Genomic DNA, 20149 nt, shown 5'->3' on the forward strand with positions numbered 1-20149 from the left:
GCTGATCATTCTCAATCAGTACCCCGTTTCTGCCTTCTCCCCATACCTCCTGACTCCGCTATCCTTAAATAGGAGGTTGGCCAAATTTGGACTGTTTGCTCTGGAAAGTCAGAGATTGAGAGAAGACATGATAGTAGTGTTCAATATTATGAGCGGAATAGGTACGGTAGACAGTCAGAAACTTTTTCCCAGAGTGGAAATGTCAAAGACTAGAGGGCATAGCTTTGAGGTCAGAGAGTGAAAGTTTAAAGATGTGCCTTGGTGCACCAATCCAAAGATTCCTGAAGGTGGCAGTGCAGGTAGATATTGTGAAGAAAGCATATGGGGTATTAAAACCAAAAACAAAAAACCCTGGAAAAATTCAGCAGGGTAGGCAGGTGTTGTATGAACAGAAACGGTCAGTTTTTGGGGGTTAGTGGCCCTTTGTCAGAATTAAGAAAGAAAGTTAGTTATTAATAGGAGAAAAAATGGGGAAGTATTTTCCATTATCTATTTATTTTTAATCATGTGGCGTTAGACTTTTTTATTGTACTTGTTACGTCGGGTCTGCCAGGCACCTTAGCACTTGTCCCAGCACTTTAGCATGAATGATTCATTACACAGACTAAGAAACTTCATATGCTGCTATGCCCTTTTGATTCATCCCATTAATTCCATCAATTAGGGGTTGGCAATAATGTTGGCATTGCCAGTGACATTCATATCCCGTGAATGATCAAACTACTCTGCCGACCTCTATATTGTTAACCATCACAGCGCTGACACTAGAGATGAACCAGAAAGTACTTGGGGACATGAAAAGGTGTAAGACTTTCTAATGTGCGGTGAGGATAGGTTAAAATAACTTGAAAATGGTCATTAATTGTAATGTGACTTTGAAAGATGTGGTGCTCGTGAGCTCAGACTTAATCTGTTACCTCTCCAAGATTTGTCAACTCCTCAAGGACTTCGTTTTCAGTCTGTCACGGAGTCAGTGGTGGAGGTGCTGTGGGATCCATTCCAGTTTGCATTTGACGCTTGGGAGATCAGTTTCATTGCAAAGGTAAGTCATCCTCAACTACTTCACTCATTCACTCAGTCACTCTCACACACGGCCGACCAGCGCCCGAGCCCCAAGACCAACTCCCGTCATTGTCCCTCACATCCTCGTCTCTTGTTTCTATGAATCGGATACAGCAGTTCGATGATGAGACACTCAGTCCAGCCTACATTGGTTGGTGGATGAGGGTCTTCACTTCAGATCTGAGATAGTCAAGGGGAGGCTGAAAAGACATGGAGAAAATATTTCCATGTGCAGGAGTTGTAAGCAAATGGTTGTACATGTTTGATCAACAGAGATAAATCCAAAGGATTCTGTCCACAACATTCTTACTCTAATCTTCTCTGTTCCTCTCTGTCCTCTCCATCCCTCCCCACACCTGAAACGTTCTCTGTGACCCAGTGTAATATTGCATCTATGTTTCAGAGTAACGAAGGCGGAATGATAGTGCAGCTTCCTACGATGGTAAAGTGCTTTAATCAGACGGGGTTGAGACCTGGTGAGGATTACACAGTCAACCTGGTTGCACTCAAGGAACAGATGAGGAGCATGCCAGCAACAGCAACTGTTTCCACCTGTGAGTTAAAGTTTCATTCACAGAAGAGCAGAGGCATTGAGTGAAACCACACAAGTATAGGTCCTTCATGCCGACCATGATTTATAACTGAGCAAGTCACATTTGCCTGCATTTGGCTCATATCTGTCTAAACCAGGGGTCTCCAAACTATGGCCCGCGGGCCACATGCGACCCGACAAGAGATTTTATCCGGCCCACCAAGAGATTTTATCCAGCCCACCAAGAGATTTTATCCGGCCCACCAAGAGATTTTATCCGGCCCACCAAGTGATTTTACCATGCTCCATGCTGCAGCTTGGCTTCCCCCGTCTTCTCCCATCATCGCGTCTCCGGCTCCCTCCCTGCGCTCTGAGTGTCCCGACACCTCTCCCCGTTACTGAGCTCCTCGCTCCTCCAGGCTCGGCACCTCCACGCCTCACTTCCTGCGGCTCTTCGGCCCCTCGCCGTTCCTGCTGGCCCTCCAGTCGTTCTCCCCGCTCGCCCTCTCTGTCAGCCGGGGTCCGCTTCCACTTGGATGGCGTTCAACACCTCGAGGCTGGGGCCGCCGAGCAGAACCGTGCTCCTCCTCCTCCTTTTCCACCGCCTCCTCCTCCAAGACCTTCGAGCACGGCTCCCTGGGCCCTTTGCCCTCTGGCCCCGGCGGGTCGTTGACCTCCAGCGCTCGCTGCTTCTACCCCTGCAGACCCTCCAGGCCCCTTGGCTCCTTCCCGCTGCTCCTCTCCCAGCTCGCTCAACCCTGTCCTTTTCTCCTCCTCCTCCTCCTTCTCCCCCCAGTCGGCGGCCCTCTCCTTCTCAGCCTTGCTCTCCTGCCTCCCTTCCCGGCCGTGTTTCCCCTTCTCCCACCGGCTGGCCAAAAGTCTTCCCAGCTGCTTCTTGCGTCCGCGGGCTTTGTAGCCCTTCTCCCGGTTCCTCTCTCTCCGCCGGATCCTTCAGCTTCTTCCCCATTTCTCTACAGCACAAAATTGACCATTTTGGCAGTTTTTTCAAGGCAAGAATGTACGTGTTGCATGTGTTACCAGTGTATGCCGGAAGCTGCCATGTACTCCAGATGGCTTGAATTTCTTCCATTTGTTTTACTTAAGTTCTTTTTTGACTTCATTAAATTTATAACACTGACATTTCTTTATTTTTTCCTAAGGCCCGCAAAAATGTGCCAAATATATAATGTGGCCCTCATGCTGAAAAATTTGGAGGCCCCTGGTCTAAACCATTCTTATCCATGTACCTGTCTAAATGTCTTTTAAAAGCCACAATTGTCAGTTTTATGCCACTTCTGCACCACCTCTTCTGGTACTTCATCTAGCTTGTTTCATATATGCACCACCCAGATCTCTTTTAAATATTTCCCTTCTCAACTTAAACCTGTGCCCTGTAGTTCTGAACTGCTCTAACCTGAGAAAAATATTGTGTATCATTTAGGGGGAGAAGAAGTCTGAAGAAGGGTCTCGACCCGAAACGTCATCCATTCCTTCTCTCCAAGATGCTGCCTGACCTGCTGAGTTACTCCAGCATTTTGTGATACCTTTGCGTATCATTTATCTTTTCTATGCCCCTCTGGTTTTGTATACCTCTGTCTCCTATGCTCCATGGAAAATGTCCCAGCCTACCTAGCCTCTCCTTGTATCTCAAGCTCTTGAGTCCTGGTAACAATGTGGCAAATCTTTTCTGCATCATTGCCAGCTTACTGACATCCTTTCTGTAGCACGGTAACCAGAATTGCACACAATATTTCAAATGAGGTCTCACCAACATCTTGAAGAGCTGTAACATGACATCCCAACTCTTGCGCTCAATACTTTTACCAATAAAGGCAAGCATGCCATATCCATCTTCTTGTTAGTTTTTAGTCATGGCATATTTATTCCTTTTTTTCATACTTATCTTTTCCTTGCCCCATTCACCAAGCTTTCTGGTTCTGTAAGGGATGCCTCCAGATCATATCCCTCCTCTATTATGTTAGAAAATTAATTTTATTATGATCTACTATTGCTTGTGTTATCGATCCCAAGGGTCCCCATTTGATGCCAGTACTTTTCATGTCACGAGGCATCATCAGTACATGTGCCCTACTGATATGGTTTATTATATTATACCATGTTAAGGTTTCTCCACGTACAAGCTGCTCTGGTATCTTATTTCACTGTGTCGGTACCTGATGTCCTCCATTTCCATGCCAGTGCCTGGCTTCTTGTGTTTGCACGTCAGTGGCTCATGCGTTAACTCTCTGCATCAGTACTTGGCATCTTGCTGCTCACACCAATCTTGCCAAGCAAAGATACCACACACTCTTTTTCTTCCGATTCGTTCTTTTCGTACTGCAACTTGCAGTTGACTGACAACAATGTGGGATCTAGTCCTCAAACTATAGGTGATTAGAAGTTACTCGCCCATTATGGAGCCACATTGTTTGTTGTCCTGTGCAGTGCCCTACTTAAAGTGCCAATTGTTGGAGGGATTTGTGTATTTGAACTGTACCTTAAGCGGGATAAGGGCCCAATGCAGACAAACAAGATTAGCATAGATCTGCATCACAGTCAGCCTGAACCAGATGAGCCTGAACCAGATGAGCCTGAACCAGATGAGCCTGAACCAGATGAGCCTGAACCAGATGAGCCTGAACCAGATGAGCCTGAACCAGATGAGCCAAAAGCACTTGTTTCTGTGAAACAACTTGTACGATTCTTTGAAAAACAGTAATAGAATTTAGAACTTAACAAAAGAATTGTAAGGAAATTAAAGCCATTTTTGTTCGACAATTTATGATCTGCAATGTTTTCCTTTAGAGCTGATATAAACAGTAGAAATGTTTTCCTTTAGAGCTGATAGAAACAGTAGATTCAGTAGAAACTTAGAAAATTAATTTGTAAACTGAAAAGTAGAGATGGTATGTCTCAGGTTGCTATTAAATCTTTCCCGTCTGATCTTAAAACTACGCTGTCTATTTCTTGATTCCCCTACCCCGCGGAAAAATACTCTAAACATTCAGCGTATCAATGCCCCTCATGATTTCATACAATTCTATAAAATTACCCCTTTCCTACACTCCAAGGAATAAAGTCCTAGCCTGTCCAACCTTTCCCTCTAACGTAGGCCCTCGAATCCTGGCATAATTCCTGTAATTCCTACCTGCACCCTTCCCAGGTTAATGAATTCTTTCCTCGGGCAGTGTGACAAAAACTGAACATAGTACTTCAAGTGCAGCTTAATCGATGTCTTGTATAATTGTAACATAATGTCCTAACTTTTACACTAAGACCCCTGACTGATGAAGCCCAGCATGCCAAAAGCCACCTCCAACACCCTATCCACATGTGACACCACTTTTGGGGAACTATGTACTTGTGCTCCTGATCCCTGATACCACATCCTCAATATACATGCCATGTACATTTTCATGGAAGCCATTGATACAGAAGACAAGCAGCAATGGGCCCAACAGCAATCTCTAAGATACACCACTCGTCACAGGTTTCCAATTTAAATGACAACCTTCCACCACTATCCTCTGATTTCTACCATTAAGCTAATTCTCTTTCCAGTTAGCTAGCTCTCCCTGGATCCCATGTGATCTAACTTCCCAGAGCAGCCTATCATTCAGAACCTTATCAAAGGCCTTGCTAATATTTACATAAACCACGTCTATGGCCCTGCCCTCATCAGCCTTCTTGGTTACTTTGTCAAAAAACTCAATCAAATTTGTGAGACACGATCTCCCAAGCACACAATCATGGTAACTATCCCTAATCAATCCCCGTCTTTCCAAACGAATGCATATCTTATTCCTCAATATCCTCCCCAGTGCCTTTCATACCACAGATGTTAGGCTTACTGAATTATTGTTCCCAGGTTTTTTTGAACCCCTTCTTAAATAGAGGCACAAAAATAACCAATATTGATTCACTAATCTCAGCCAGAGCTTTTGCACTTTCTTCTGTAGTTTTCCACAATATCCTTTGATGTAATTGATCAGGTAAAGGAGATTTATCTACCTTCATACATTTTAGCACAGATTAAGGTTGCTTGAGGTCTCCACTTGAACCTGGTCTTGATATTTGTGGTTGCCACAGCATATTAAATCATGTTGAATGCTGCTCCCCATTTTATCTTTCAGTAATTGATGGTCCAACTCGCATCACCATCAGGGAGGTAGCTGATACCTTTGTTTTTGTGGAATGGACACCTCCCAAAGCCTATATCGACCATATCCTCCTGTCATATGGGCTGACCAGTGGAACACATAACATGTCGATGCTGAGACTGCAGCCCACACTGACCCAATACTCCCTACAGAACCTGAGACCTGCTGCACAATACCAGGTGTCGGTCACAGGTGTTCAGGAACACAGACAAAGCCAGCCTGCGACCGCTGTCTTTACCACAGGTAAAGGTGATTATTTGTCCCCTGTGTGCATGCGTGCATCTAAAGGATGAAGGACACTTCTGTTAGCCCCATCTCTGACTGAAAGCATGCCTTATTTGGTGTCTGAATCATAAGGCACCTTTGTAACTGTAGTTCTTAGTATCTGAATTAGGAAACTTTATTCCTTTCATGGATATCCATATCTTTTGGTTAGGTTTATGATTGTCACATATACCAAGGTACAATGAAAAGCTTTGTATTGAAATATGAAAAGGAGATAGAAATGTCTTAAATGTTGAATTTCCCAGGGCATGATGAGGTATATACACCAGTCTGCTGTAGAAAGCAAGTGTGAGGTGTTACACTTTGGGAGATCAAATGTAAAGGGAAAATACATAATTATTGGCAGGACCCAATAGCAGCATTGGTGTACAGTGATTTTGGGCTCCAAATGCATAGTTCCCTGAAGGTAGCAACACAAGTAGCTGGAATGGTAAAGAGATATATGATATGCTTGGCTTCATCGGTCAAGGCATTACCAAGCAAGGTAATGCCTCAAAGTTGTACACTTGGACTGAGAGCTGAGGTTGATTGTCCATTGCATTAGGCCTAAGTGTGGTAAAAGTCAACGGTCTGCCTTGGTTCTTTGTGCAAATAATCATGCTTTGTGCTTTATTCCATAGAGATTGATGCTCCCAAAAACTTGCGTGTTGTGACTCAAGGATTCAGCAAGCTGGAGTTGGAATGGGACACCAGTCAAGCTGACATTGACAAGTACAGAGTGGTCTACAGCACGCTAGCAGGAGGACAGTACCATGAAATGAGTGTGCCCAAAAGTACAGGGCCATCAAGCAAGATTACACTGACTGGTAAGTTGCACAACTTCTGACATGCACCATGACATCAGATTTCCTATCCTCTAATGTTTTAATGATCAAAATGACTGGTCTAGAGCTAGAAGGAAAGAACCATAATCAGAGGCACAGACAGTGCTACAGATAATCATCTTCATGTGTGGATCATGTTCATGGTATTAATAATGAATGTAGCTGCCAATGAGCAAGGTAGCAATGGTTCAGGTGGTTTTAATGGTGCTTATGATGCTGGTGGTACGAAATACGTGGCCAATGAATGGAATAGTTTGGAAGATTCTGACATAGGCACAGTTATCACTGTTGCTGATGAAGTAAAACAAGAAATGTGGAATTGGGTCAAGCAGTTTTTGTTGCAAGAGAAACAGAGTTCATGATTCAAGCTGATGACTGTTTATTAAGCTATGAAATTATTAAGATATTGGTGCATGTGACAAAGACGTTGGTACTAATAGTAATAACGAATGTAGCAACGGAGAAGGCCGAAGACAGATAGGTCAACGTGGGCATGAGGAGGATGACATGCAACCAGGAACTTGAGATGGCCATTGAGGACAGAGCACAGAGCAAAACGATCGCCTGGTCTGCACTTGGTTTGTACAATGTAGAAGATGCCACATCAGGAGCACAGAATACAGTGAACAGGTTGGAAGAAGCGCAATTGAATCTCTACCTCGCCTGGAAAGGCTGTTTAGGTCCCTGGATGCAGGTGAGAGAGTTGTAGGGATGGGTGTTGCACCTCCTATGGTTGCAGCTGAAAGTGCCTAGGGAGGAGGAAGCTAGGAAATCACTGTGAAAATGGTCCCTGTGAAAATCAGAAAGGATTGAGCAGGGAAGATGGAAACGGTGATGGGACCATTTAGGAGCTCTGTGGAGATCATAGAGGATGCTCAGTTGGACACTGGTGGAGCTAAAGGTGAGGACTAGGGGAGCTCTATAGTTCTATTATTGGTGAGAGCAGAATGCAGTAAATGGAGGAAATGTGTGTCTGGAATCCATCAACCATGGCAGAAAGAGCCACGATTCATGAAGATGGAGGATATTTTAAAAGCTCCAGAACAGAAGGGCTCACCTTGAGAAAATGGCAGAGACAGAAAAACTGAAACAGAGAGCATCCTCACAGGACGCAGGTTGGGAGAAGAATAGACATAGCTGTGGGAGTTGGTAGGCTTATAGATGTCCGTAGTGTGTGTGGCCCTGGGATGGAGACAGAGACATCCAGAAAAGGGGGAGGTGAAAGGGATGGTCCAAGTATCTGAATATTTTTTCAGGCAATACTAAATCGATTCTTATGTCGAACAATACAGCCCATAATATTGGTTCCAAACATGATCTCCTTTGCCTGCACGTGATCCATGTCCCCCCCCCCCCCCCCCCCCCATTCCCTGCATATCCATGTGCCTATCGAAATGCCTTTTTAATTCAACCAGTGCTTCCATCCCCACCCCTAGCAGCACATTCCAAGCACCCACCACTCTTTGTGCAAGAAAAATTATCCCGCACATCTCTTTTAAACTTCCCCTCTCTCACCTTAAAGCTATGCCCTGTAGTCTTTGACATTTCCATCCTGGGATAAAGGTTCTGACTGACTAACCTATCTATGCCTCTCATAATTTTATATACTTCTGTCAGGTTGTCCCTCAACTCCCGATACTCTTTGCAGCTAATCCCCTCCAATAAAGGGGGTAGTTTTGTAAACCTCTTCTGTACTCTCTCCAAAGCCTCAAGATCCTTCCTGCAAAAGCCTCACACAATACTCCAGTGCAGCTTTACCAAAGTTTTATAAAGCTACGCCACATTTCCTAATTCATCTCAATGCCTCAACTGATGAAGGCAACCATACCATACACTTTCTTTACCAATCTGTCAACTTGTGTTGCAACTTTCCATGAGCTATCGGTGTAGATCCTAAGATCCCTTTGTACTTTAATGCTGTTGAGAGTCTAGCTATTAGCCAAACACTTTTCCCTTGCATTTGAACATCTCAAAGTGGAACATCTCATTATTGCTCAGATTAAACTCTGTTTGCCATTTCTCTGCATGTTTCTGCAATTGATCTATCTTCCACTACATATTTTGACAGCCTTCCTCACTTTCCAGAATACTACCAATTTTTGTGTAATCTGCAAACTTACGAACTGACCTATCCACATTTATTGCCGAGTTGTTTATATATATCTCAAACAACAGTGGTCCCAGCACAGATTCCTGCAGAACACAACTGGTCTGAAGTAGGGTCTCGACCAGAAATGTTACCCATTCCTTCTCTCCTGAGATTGCTGAGTTACTCCAGCATTTTGTGAATAAATACCTTTTAGGTAAAATACCATCTTTCCACCACTATCCTCTATTGTAAGTCAGTTCTGAATCCAAGCTATCAAGTCACTGCATGTGAATCTTCTGGATGATCTTTCCATGAGGGACTTTATCACATAGCTTACTAAATCCATAGAGATAGCATCCACTGCACTACCCTTATCAATCACCTTTGTTGCCCCCCCAAAAAAAACACACTCAAGTTAAGAGAAGACCTGCCTCGGGCAAAGCCATGCTGACTGTTCCAAATTAACCCATTCTCTTCCAAATGTGAGTAAATCCCACCCTGATGAATCCACTCCAGTAGTTTCCCTACCAGTGAAGTGAGCTTCACAAGTTTATAATTTCCTGGATTATCTCGACATCCCTTCTTAAGCAAAGGGACAAGATTGGCTCCTGTTCAGGACCTCCCCTGCAGCTGTAGAGGATACAAAGATCTTTGTCGAAGTCTTTGCAATCTCTTCTCTTCCTTCCTCAATAACCTGCAGTAGAGCCCATCAGGCCCTGTGGATTTATCCACCTTCATGTTTTTCAGGTAACCCAAGACCACCTTTGCCTTGATCTCAAACTACCCTTGAATATCAGTATACCAGCACCCATCTCACTATCCACCATGTCCTTCTCCTTGGTCAATACAAATGCAAAATACTGGTGAGATTGTTAGCAGTGTTGAATTATTTTCATGCTGTCACCTTATGTTGTCTCTCTATTTTGTCTGCAGATCTACTGCCCAGTACTGAGTATGGTATAGGAATATCAGCTGTAAAGGAGAAGAAACAAAGCATTCCAATCACCATGAATACAAGGACAGGTAGATTCCCAACACCTCCTCATGTGTTCCAATTCTAGGCTATCACAAAGGCAGAAAATTCTGAAAGTCAAACACAGCAAGTCATCCATGTAAACCATTAATGTTTCAGTTCAGAGGCCTTCGAGGCAAGTTCTGCCTGGTATGCTGAGTGTTTTCAGCATTTTCTGTTTCTAAATCAGATTTTCCAGTATGTGCGATTTTTTCAAATTTCCCCTTTGAACTATTTAATGTCAGCTTTCAATCACATTAAATATTGGTTATACAATTCAGCAATTGGGGTTTTAGGGACAGTTAATGTTAATGATTTGAGTTGAAGACCTTTCCTCAGAACTAAGACAGAGAATGCAAGTTGGTCAAAGTGGGAAAGAATGATGTCGCCATTGAATGGACAATTGAGCTTGATTTTCTAATGAGATGCTAATGTTGTGAAGTTTGGGTGATGCAGTATACGGAAGCCCTAACAGATGTGCTGAGCAGGTCAGGATATACAAATGAAAGAAGTAAAAGGCAGGAGGTGGGGGAAGTGAGCTGGAGAAATAGTTGAGCACAAATGGCCAATTCTGGCAGCATCAGAAAGAAAGTGCAAGTTAATTGAAGTCGGAGAATTCATAATCGAGTGTTACATGTTGTGATGTGCCCAGAAGTAAATTAAGGCTGGTAGGTGATAGGTTGGATCAGATGTGGTGGGGTTGATGGGCAGATGAACAAGGTGGGGAATGGGGAGTGCAAGATAGTGGTCGGTGGGTGATAGGTGGAAACAAATAGGAGAAAAAATACATGAGGCAGATGGACCAAGGAGGGGATGAGGAGGGGAGGAGAGGGATAGAGGCAGAGGTTGGTAGGTGATAGGTGGAACCAGATAAGGAAGGGATGATGGGCATGTGGAAGCAGGTGGGAGAGAGGAATAGAAAAGTGACCCAAGCGAGAAGAAACTCAGCTGGATAATTATGTGGGCGATGATCAGATGGAGCCAAACTGGAGAAGGATGATGGGTCTAGGTAATGAGGGGAGAGAGGTGAACAAAGGGAGAGAGACCTGGGTAGACTGCTGGAAGTGGGAACGGAACATATGGAAGGGGTTACCTGAAGTCAGAAAATACAGTGTTCATACTGTTGGGATGCAGGCTGAGGTAAATGAGGTGTTGTTCCTCATTCAGATCTCTCTGCTACCTTCGTACGTGTTGGATTTGCCGACCTGTCTGATTTTCTGATCCCCATTTGTACCTTGTCTTGTTTTGCAGCCTTGGATCCACCACAGGACATCTCCTTCAGCAACATCTCCCATGATTCTGTCAGCATAACCTGGCACAAGCCCAGCGCTGCCTTTGATCATTATCAGATGTTCTACCATCCTGTCTCAGACCACTGGGGTAATCAATGGCTTCTACATTCCTTTTAGAGAATCAAATCATTGTGCAATGTAGAAATGAACTCCTTGGCCCTCCATATCTATATTGCTATTGAGGGCGTGCAGCGTAGGTTTACTAGGTTAATTCCCGGAATGGCGGGACTGTCATATGTTGTAAGACTGGAGCGACTAGGCTTGTATACACTGGAATTTAGAAGGATGAGAGGAGATCTTATCGAAACGTATAAGATTATTAAGGGGTTGGACACGTTAGAGGCAGGAAACATGTTCCCAATGTTGGGGGAGTCCAGAACAAGGGGCCACAGTTTAAGAATAAGGGGCAGGCCATTTAGAACTGAGATGAGGAAAAACTTTTTCAGTCAGAGAGTTGTGAATCTGTGGAATTCTCTGCCTCAGAAGGCAGTGGAGGCCAATTCTCTGAATGCATTCAAGAGAGAGCTAGATAGAGCTCTTAAGGATAGCGGAGTCAGGGGGTATGGGGAGAAGGCAGGAACGGAGTACTGATTGAGAATGATCAGCCATGATCACATTGAATGGCGGTGCTGGCTGGAAGGGCCGAATGGCCTCCTCCTGCACCTATTGTCTATTGTCTATGCTGACAATTATGCCTATCTATATTAATCCCACTTGCCTGCATTAAATCCATATCCCGCCTTGCCTTGCTCATTTAATACCTATCCATGCAATCTTTCATTTCCACGGGAGAGCAAACTAAACCTCTGTCTTGGCTTGGGTTTGCTTCATTTTCTTTATGCTCTGGTGTCTGGACAGTACCTTGAACCTACAAACCTCTGGATCACAGGTCAGTGGACTGCCACTACACCCACGGTGAATACTAACTAAGAGACTACCACGCAGAGCAGACTAGCTGTGTTTGGGTTGCTGCAGGGTGGGAATGACAATGAGACAGGGTGTTGTGTGTGCAGGGAGGGGTGTTTCTCTCACAGGGACAAGATACAATACAATACAATATATCTTTATTGTCATTGTACAGGGGTACAACGAGATTGGGAATGCGTCTCCCATACGATGCAATAATTTAGTTAGTTTAAACAACAGCAACCCAACGAAACAAATTGTAACAGTTTTAAGACAGAATAAAGTGCAAGTGGATCTGTGCCGGATCACTGTGCGATGTGACCATCCGGCTCAGCAGGACCGGTTCATGGCAGCTATGGCCCTGGGTATGACGCTGTTCCTGAGTCTGGAGGTGCGGGCAAAGAAGGCCTTGTATCGTCTGCCCGATGGTAGAAGTTCGAACAGACTGTTGCAGGGGTGTGAAGAGTCTTTGTGGATGCTGGTGGCTTTTCTGAGGCATCGTGTGTTGTAGATGTCCTCCAAGTCTGGTAGCTGTGTTCTGATGGTCCTCTGAGCTCTATGGACTACTCGCTGAAGAGCTTTCCTTTCTGCCTCCGTGCAGCTGAGGTACCACACAGGGATGCCATGCGTTAGGATGCTCTCTATGGTGCAGCGGTAGAAGATCGTCAGCAGCTGTTGGGGTAGACCAGACTTTTTCAGTGTTCTTAGGTAGATGACGACGATTCTCACTGATCACCTGCTGGCTGACTGGTCCTCTCTCTACTCTGCATTTCAGATGACGTGGAAAGCGTGAACATTTCATCACTCCAGAATGAGTACACCCTGAACAAGCTGCAGCCGGCAACTGAGTACGCAATAAAACTGAGCACAGTTCAGGGGCTTGCCGAGAGTCCGCTCACATCATCCACCGTGCAGACAGGTCAGTAGCTTAACATAGGGAACAAATTCTGCAATCACTGAATATAGTCATAGAGTGGTACAGCATAGAAACAGGTCTTTCCACCTGCTAAATTCAAATCAATTGCTTTGCCCATCTACACTAATCCAGTTTGCCTGGATTAGGATTAATATCTACTGTGCCTTGCCTATTTGTGTTCTGACTGTACATTGATATCCCTATACTCTAGCCATTTACTATAAACCTATTAAAAAAACTTCACCTCACCATTTCCAGATTAAACCTTGGCTGTCTTTTCACTATCCACATTTTCAACCCGATCTATATTCTGCTGTATCCTTTGACATCTCCCTCACCATTCACAACTCCCATCAATTTTTATGTTATCTGCAAACTTACTAATCAGAATACCTACATTTTCATCCATATCATTAATATGTTTCACAACCACTTCATCCCTACTCTCTGTCTTCCATGTTGGATCCAATTTAGCAACTCTCCTTGGATCTCATGTGACTTAATCTGTTGGATCAGCCTACCATGTGGAACTTTATCGAGTGTTTTACTAAAGTCCCTACAGACAACATCTACTGCTTTACCCGCATCAATCATCTTTGTTACTTCCTCAAATAAATGTATCATAGTTTTGAGATGAGTCCTCTCCCACACAGTGCCATACTGACTATCCCTAATTTGTCCCTGCTTTTCCAAATATGATCCACCCATATATCAATCCTGCCCCTCAGAACATTTCCAACAAATTCTCAACCACTGACCTTCAGACCAACAGGCTTATTCTTGCTTTCCATCTTGAATAAATGTACCACCCTTGCTGTCTTCCAGTCATCTGCCATCAACCTTAGGCTGGCAGAGATTTACCCATCTCTGTCAGTGGAGGGCTCGGGTTGTGTGCCCAGTGCAGATAACATGCCAAAAGTCAGCACTGCCTGAAAAGTGTTGGTGGGTGAACAGAGCTGTACGCTGTTATTAATGAGGGATATAATGATGTTGATAATGCCTATTCCTCCCCACAACTTCACAGCAATGGACAGCCCGCTCGATGTGCAAGTTGCCAATGTGACTCCAACTGAGGTTCAGCTGATGTGGGCGGCACCTCAGGCCACGGTGCACAACTATGTTGTTATTGTGTCACACAGCCAGGGTAAGTGTTTCTTTTAACTTGAACTGTCCTTGCATTGCCTGTTCCATTAAATACCCAGGAAATCCCTGCTTCTTCTCCCAGCCCCAGTCCCAGTGTGCACCATAAAGCGCATGATTCATTTCCCTTTTCCCACTCTCTCCTCTTCCTATCCCCCCCTAATTTGGCCTGCTTATGTATTATTTGCTTTGTCAATGTATTCCTACAGCCTATCCCCCCTCTTCTCTCCCTTTTCTCTCAGAAAACATGGAAAATAGGAATAGGAGGAGGCCCTCGAGACCTGCTTTGCCATTCAACACAATCAAAGTAGATCATTCTCTTCAGATCCCAGATACCCACCTTCTGCTCATTATCCTAAATTCCCCTTGGCATTAAGAAATATATTTACCTCCCCCTTTAATGCATATAATGCCTTGGTCTCAAGTGCTTTCTAATATACCCACTGGAAGTCTTGCTGGAGCTTTCAGGAAGGGTTTAAACTCATTTGACACGGAATGGGACACGAGAAGGAATACAGTAGGGGTGAGCATGGACAAATATTGAGGGAAAACTAACTACAGGCCTAAACACCAGCAGTGGATAGAGGAATGTCTATAAAGGGAAATAACAGAGAGGTGATTAAAATATGCTTGTGGTACTGCAAATTTCACATACGTGAATATTAATTAGCATTGCCTGAATGTAAAAGGTTTAGCAGGGTAGAATTTTTTGAGGTGTGTTCAGGAGAACTTCTTGATGTTGTAGTATGTAGATAGACCATAAAGTGAAGAGGCATGATTGGAACTCATCTAAGGGAAAAATAGCTGGTCAGTGGAGGAAATGTGTGGGGGACCATTTTGGAGATTGCAAACACAACTCTGTGCATTTCTAGGAAGGAACTGCAGATGCTAGTTTAAACCGAAGATACTGTAGACACAAAAAGCTAGAGTAACTCAATGGGTCAGACAGCATCTCTGGAAAGAAGGAATAGGTGATGTTTCGGGGTGAGACCATTCTTCAGACTGAGAATCAGGGGAAAAGGAAACAAGGGATATAGATGGTGATATAGAGAGATATAGAACAAATGAATTAAAGATATGCAAAAAAGTGACGATGATAAAGGAAACAAGTCATTGTTAGCTATGGGCTAGGTGAAAACAAGTTACAGACAATGAGACCCAACAGACTCATTGAAGCTAGTACGATGACTTGTGTGGGAGAGGGATGGAGAGACAGGGGATGCAAAGGTTAGTTGAAGTTAGGGATATCAATATTCATACCGCTGGATTGTGAAATATGGGGTGCTGTTCCTCCAATTTGCATTTGGCCTCACTCTGACAAAGGAGGAGGCCCAGGACAGAAAGATCAGTGTGGGAATGGGAAGGGGAATTGGTGTTTGGCAACCGGGAGATCAGGTAGGCCCAGGTGGATGGAGCGAAGTTGTTCAGCGAAATGATTGCCAAGTCTACGTTTGGTCCGCCGATCTATAAGAGTCCACACCTTGAACAACGGATACTGTACATGAGGTTGGAGGAGGTGCAAGTGAACCTCTGCCTAACCTGAAAGGGCTGTTGGGGTCCCTGGATAGAGTCGAGGGAGCAGGTATAAAGACAGGTGTTGCATCTCCTGTAGTTGCAGGGGAAGGTACCTGGGGAGGGGGTGATTTGGGTGGGAAGGGATGAGTTAACCAGTGAATTGCGGAGGGAATGGCCTCTCTGAAAGGTGGAAAGAGATGGAGATTGGAAGGTGTGACTAGTGGTGGGATCCCATTGGAAGTGGCAAAAATGTTGGAGGATGATGTGTTGTATGCGACGGCTGGAAGGAAGTAGGACATGAGAGATTTTATTCCAGGAGCCGGCTGGCGCTGATTGTCTGAATTATCTCTTTTAGTTAATACTAGACCAAGTGTAGAGGGGAGAGAGAAGCAAGGGGAGAGAGAAGCGAGGGGAGAGAGAAGCGATGGGAGAGAGGAGAGGGGAGCCCCTGACCGCTTCCCCCACTCTCATCTCCCCCACCCTCACCCCCCTCCTACCCCCATCCTCCCCTCCACCCACTTGCCCCTCATGCCCACTCCCCTCCGTGGAGCCATTGGTGGCGGCGAAAGCCACTTACCGAGCGTGCAGGGAGGAGGAGGGAGCGTCGGACTACTCGATACGGGCAACGTGGTGGCGGCTGTGGCCTAGCCGAGCTGGGATTACTCACGGCGGTTGTGGGGGAGAGAGGGGAGAGAGAAGCGAGAGGAGAGGGGAGAGAAGAGAGGGGAGCCCCTGATTGTGTGCGGGCAGCTCCGCTAACGGCGTCCATCTTGTTTGCGTGAGTGAAGTGAGAGGCCGTGCGTGCCCTATGGTGACGTCATACATACAGCACGTTGAAAAAATGTATTTAGAAATGAGAGTTTTAAACTTTAAAATGTCTCTAACTTAACAAATATAGGACCAATTTAAATAAAACTTGTTATAAACAGTCGCCAGGAGAGTGGTGATTAAGGTGGCACTAAAATTGTGGCGCTATGGTTTACCGTTTTGGCTGCAGGTCCACAACCAGATCTCAAAATCTCAGATATATATATATATAGCTACTTACCGAGCGTGCAGGGAGGAGGAGGGAGCGCCAGACTAATCGAGTCGGGCAGTGGAGGTGGGAATTGTGACACTATGGTTGCAGGTCCACATGTCTCCCAAAGAGATATACATACATACATACAAATATATATACACAAGATCTGAGAGAGAGAGAGAGAGAGAGAGACAGAGAGACAGAGAGACAGAGAGACAGAGAGACAGAGAGACAGAGAGACAGAGGGACAGAGGGACAGAGGGACAGAGGGACAGAGAGACAGAGAGACAGAGAGACAGAGAGACAGAGAGACAGACAGACAGACAGACAGACAGACAGACAGACAGACAGACATTCTGAATGGAACATTACTTTTTACAATGCTGACCTCCCGCTGCACCCTGTTCTCATGTCGCCACACCTAACCCCCCCACGCATCTCGCCCATACCCACTACCCCCCACCAGTTTAGTCTGCCTGTCATGCTTATTCATGTGTTGCTCAATGCCAGCAGTTCTCTTGTTTTTCTGCAGATGTTGCAGACAAGATTGTGGTCGATGGGTCTATGACACAGCATCGACTGACCAATCTTCAACCATTCACCAATTATTCGGTCGCCGTCTATGCCACCAGGGGGTCCATGACCAGTTCTTCTGTCTTCCTTCGCTTCTTCACCCGTATGTACCTTTTTGGGCACTTGATCATGAACTAATCTCTTTCTGTATTCACTTAAGACTGCAGCATCTGGGCAACAATTAATGCCATCAGTAACCAAGGATGGACACAAAATGCTGGAGTAACTCTGCGGCAGTAACTTCTGACCTCGAGGTCTTCAGGTCTCGACCTAAAATGTTACCCATTCCTTCCTTCCAGAGATGCTGCCTGTCCCGTTGAGTTACTCCAGCATTTAGTGTCTAGTTTCGGTTTAAACCAGCATTTGCAGTTCCTTCCTACACATCAGTAACCAAGAATTCTGTGGAGAATGGGTAAGCAATGCAGTGAGGGGGGGGGGGGGGGAGGGATGGGGATGGTGGGGGGGGGGGGGGGGGATGGGGGTTGGGGGGGGGGGGGGCTTGGACTAATAGGAAGAGGGAGATTCAGTGAGACGAAAATGACATTGGCCTATATTTACTGAGCGAAGATGTGTGACATCTGGAGTAATATTTGCTTGTTGACATTGTAAAAGATGTGAAGTATTAGCATTAGGGATGCAGTTAGTCTGTCAGTGTCAGTATAAGTGAAGTGTTACCATAATATGTGAGGAAGCTGATTTTGCAGCATAGAGTGACTATCAAAACGATTGTGTGCGACAAGTTGATTAACATCTGTAGAAATAGTCAACAGTGCATTATGGGTTCCTGAGTAACAGTGTGAAAGGCTGAGATTAAGATCAATTCATGACAGGAACACAGGAATTAGGTCAAATAGACACAAAATGCTAGAGTAACAGCGCTGGAGAGAAGGAATGGGTTGAGACCCTTCTTCAGACATTTAGGTAAAGTGGATTATTGTGTGGTTTTCAGCCCTGGGGGTGCAACCTAATTTGGGCCCAAAATGATCATAGAATGATGGAATTGTACAGCACGTACATGATCATTTTTAACCTGTCTTGTCCCTGCTGATTGTGACGCCGATCTACACTAATTCAATTTTCCTGCATTAGGCTTGTATTTCCCTACTCTCTCCTATCGAAGTACCTGTCCAAATGCATTTTAACATTGTAATTTTATCTGCCTCCAAGATCTCCTCCGGCAGCTTCTTCTAAATAACCACTGTCCTCTGTTGGGCAACTCACTCCTCAGATCTCCTTAAATATCTCCCTACTCTTCCGAAACATTTGCCCTCTAGTTCTAGACTCCCCTAAGCTAGGAAATAAATTCTGACTATCTATTCTATGTGGGCCTGTCATCATTTTATTAACATCTATAATGTCACCCCTCAGCCTCCAAAGTTCCAGTGAGAATAAACCCACTTTCTATCCACTTTCTCCTTAAAACAGAGCCTCTGTGATGGAGGCGCTAGGTGACAGCAGTTGGATAAACACTGCAGAAGTCTGTGAAGCCCATGTTTGGTGAAGTGCTTGCTGGGCTTCTGCTTTCTGCTCTGCGGTCTGAGTAGTCAGTTGTTGGAGTGCAATGTTTTCTGTTGCAGCTCTGGACTCACCAAGGTACTTGACAGCCAGTGACGTGAGCCAGAAGAGTGCAAGGATTTCCTGGCAGGCTCCTCTGGCTGAGATCGAGAAGTATGTGCTGGTGTACAAGGATAGCATTGGGCAACAGAAGGTAGGTGTGCTGTACAGAAGCAACTGTATCAACATGGCAACACTTTTATATTCACCCCCAAACAGCTATTTTTCCCATTTTTCTGCAACTCTGTGTTCGGTGACTTGGAAGGCACTCCATGCAGCAGGAGAGTGCTCAACCACGTTTTTAAAGAGGAGTCCATGCAGCTCTGCTGAGGCAAGAAACCAATGGCAATGAATGAATGAAAGGGCAGCAAGGGAAGAGAATGCAATTGTATCTTTGTGCTGTGGCAGGAGGCGCAACAACCTTCCAAACATTCCCAGTCATTTGGTGGGAAACTCATCGAGGTTTTGTGGTACAGAGTACTGTGTTTGCCTTTCTGTTGTGTTGCTGCAAGTAAGAATTTTGTTGTTCCATTTCAGGACATATGACAATAAAACACTCAACTCTTGATACGTATGAGTTACGTATGACGGAAGGCTCAAATAATTGGGATGTGTAATACTGTCGATTTCATGTATTGGGTGAATGCTTGTGCTGTGCATCCACTTCCATCACCTTTGGGAAGAAGCATTTCCTTTTGCCATTCCTGAATACCTTGGCCTCGATAATGCTGCTTTCTGCAAATGTCTAATACCGATGTTGAACCACATGTGCAGTGGGACCGAATAAAGTTGGGGATAGGAATGACAACTGATGATTCATTGCAACTTTCTAAACTCACTCTTGTAGGAGCTGATCCTGGAAGCAGAGGATACTTGGATACAACTGGAGAGCTTGTCAGAAGCAACTGAGTACACACTGAGGCTGCAGTCTGCACATGACACTGTAAAGAGTTCACCAGTGGAGATTGTGTTCACTACAGGTATGAACAATCTTGCAGCTCTGGTTTCCACCCAACAATGAGGCAACAAATGTTCCGACCACCGGGAAATCTAAAACTACATCAGCTACTATGTCAGAGATGTAGTAAGTGACCAAGGTTGGATAAATAAATATTTCAGGTTACAGACCACCCCAGGGCCATGAACCTCTCTGTATGAACGAGCTCCCACAATATTATTAAAATCAAAAATCTGCCATATTCCTAATCATTCCTAAAAATGGCAGAACTGGTTTCCACTCTCGCTCCACTTTTAGTAATTGATCATAT

At 44.9% G+C, this 20149-nt stretch overlaps 1 protein-coding gene across 3 annotated transcripts in view; it reads left to right on the forward strand.

Annotated features, from left to right (window-relative positions):
* The window catches only part of tnr (tenascin R (restrictin, janusin)), a 57841-nt gene that overhangs the window by 19518 nt on the left and 18174 nt on the right, over nt 1-20149 (forward strand). For all 3 annotated transcript variants that reach the window (XM_078407490.1, XM_078407491.1, XM_078407489.1), the window contains 11 exons: nt 927-1042; nt 1466-1616; nt 5728-5997; nt 6660-6845; nt 9886-9975; nt 11216-11344; nt 12938-13081; nt 14103-14222; nt 17287-17430; nt 18905-19035; nt 19729-19861. In XM_078407490.1, the coding sequence (XP_078263616.1) occupies nt 927-1042; nt 1466-1616; nt 5728-5997; nt 6660-6845; nt 9886-9975; nt 11216-11344; nt 12938-13081; nt 14103-14222; nt 17287-17430; nt 18905-19035; nt 19729-19861 (1614 nt within the window). The remainder of the gene's footprint in view (nt 1-926; nt 1043-1465; nt 1617-5727; nt 5998-6659; nt 6846-9885; nt 9976-11215; nt 11345-12937; nt 13082-14102; nt 14223-17286; nt 17431-18904; nt 19036-19728; nt 19862-20149) is intronic.

This window comes from Rhinoraja longicauda, chromosome 11 (genome assembly GCF_053455715.1).
Source record: "Rhinoraja longicauda isolate Sanriku21f chromosome 11, sRhiLon1.1, whole genome shotgun sequence".
In the NCBI taxonomy this organism is placed as follows: Eukaryota; Metazoa; Chordata; class Chondrichthyes; order Rajiformes; family Arhynchobatidae; genus Rhinoraja; species Rhinoraja longicauda.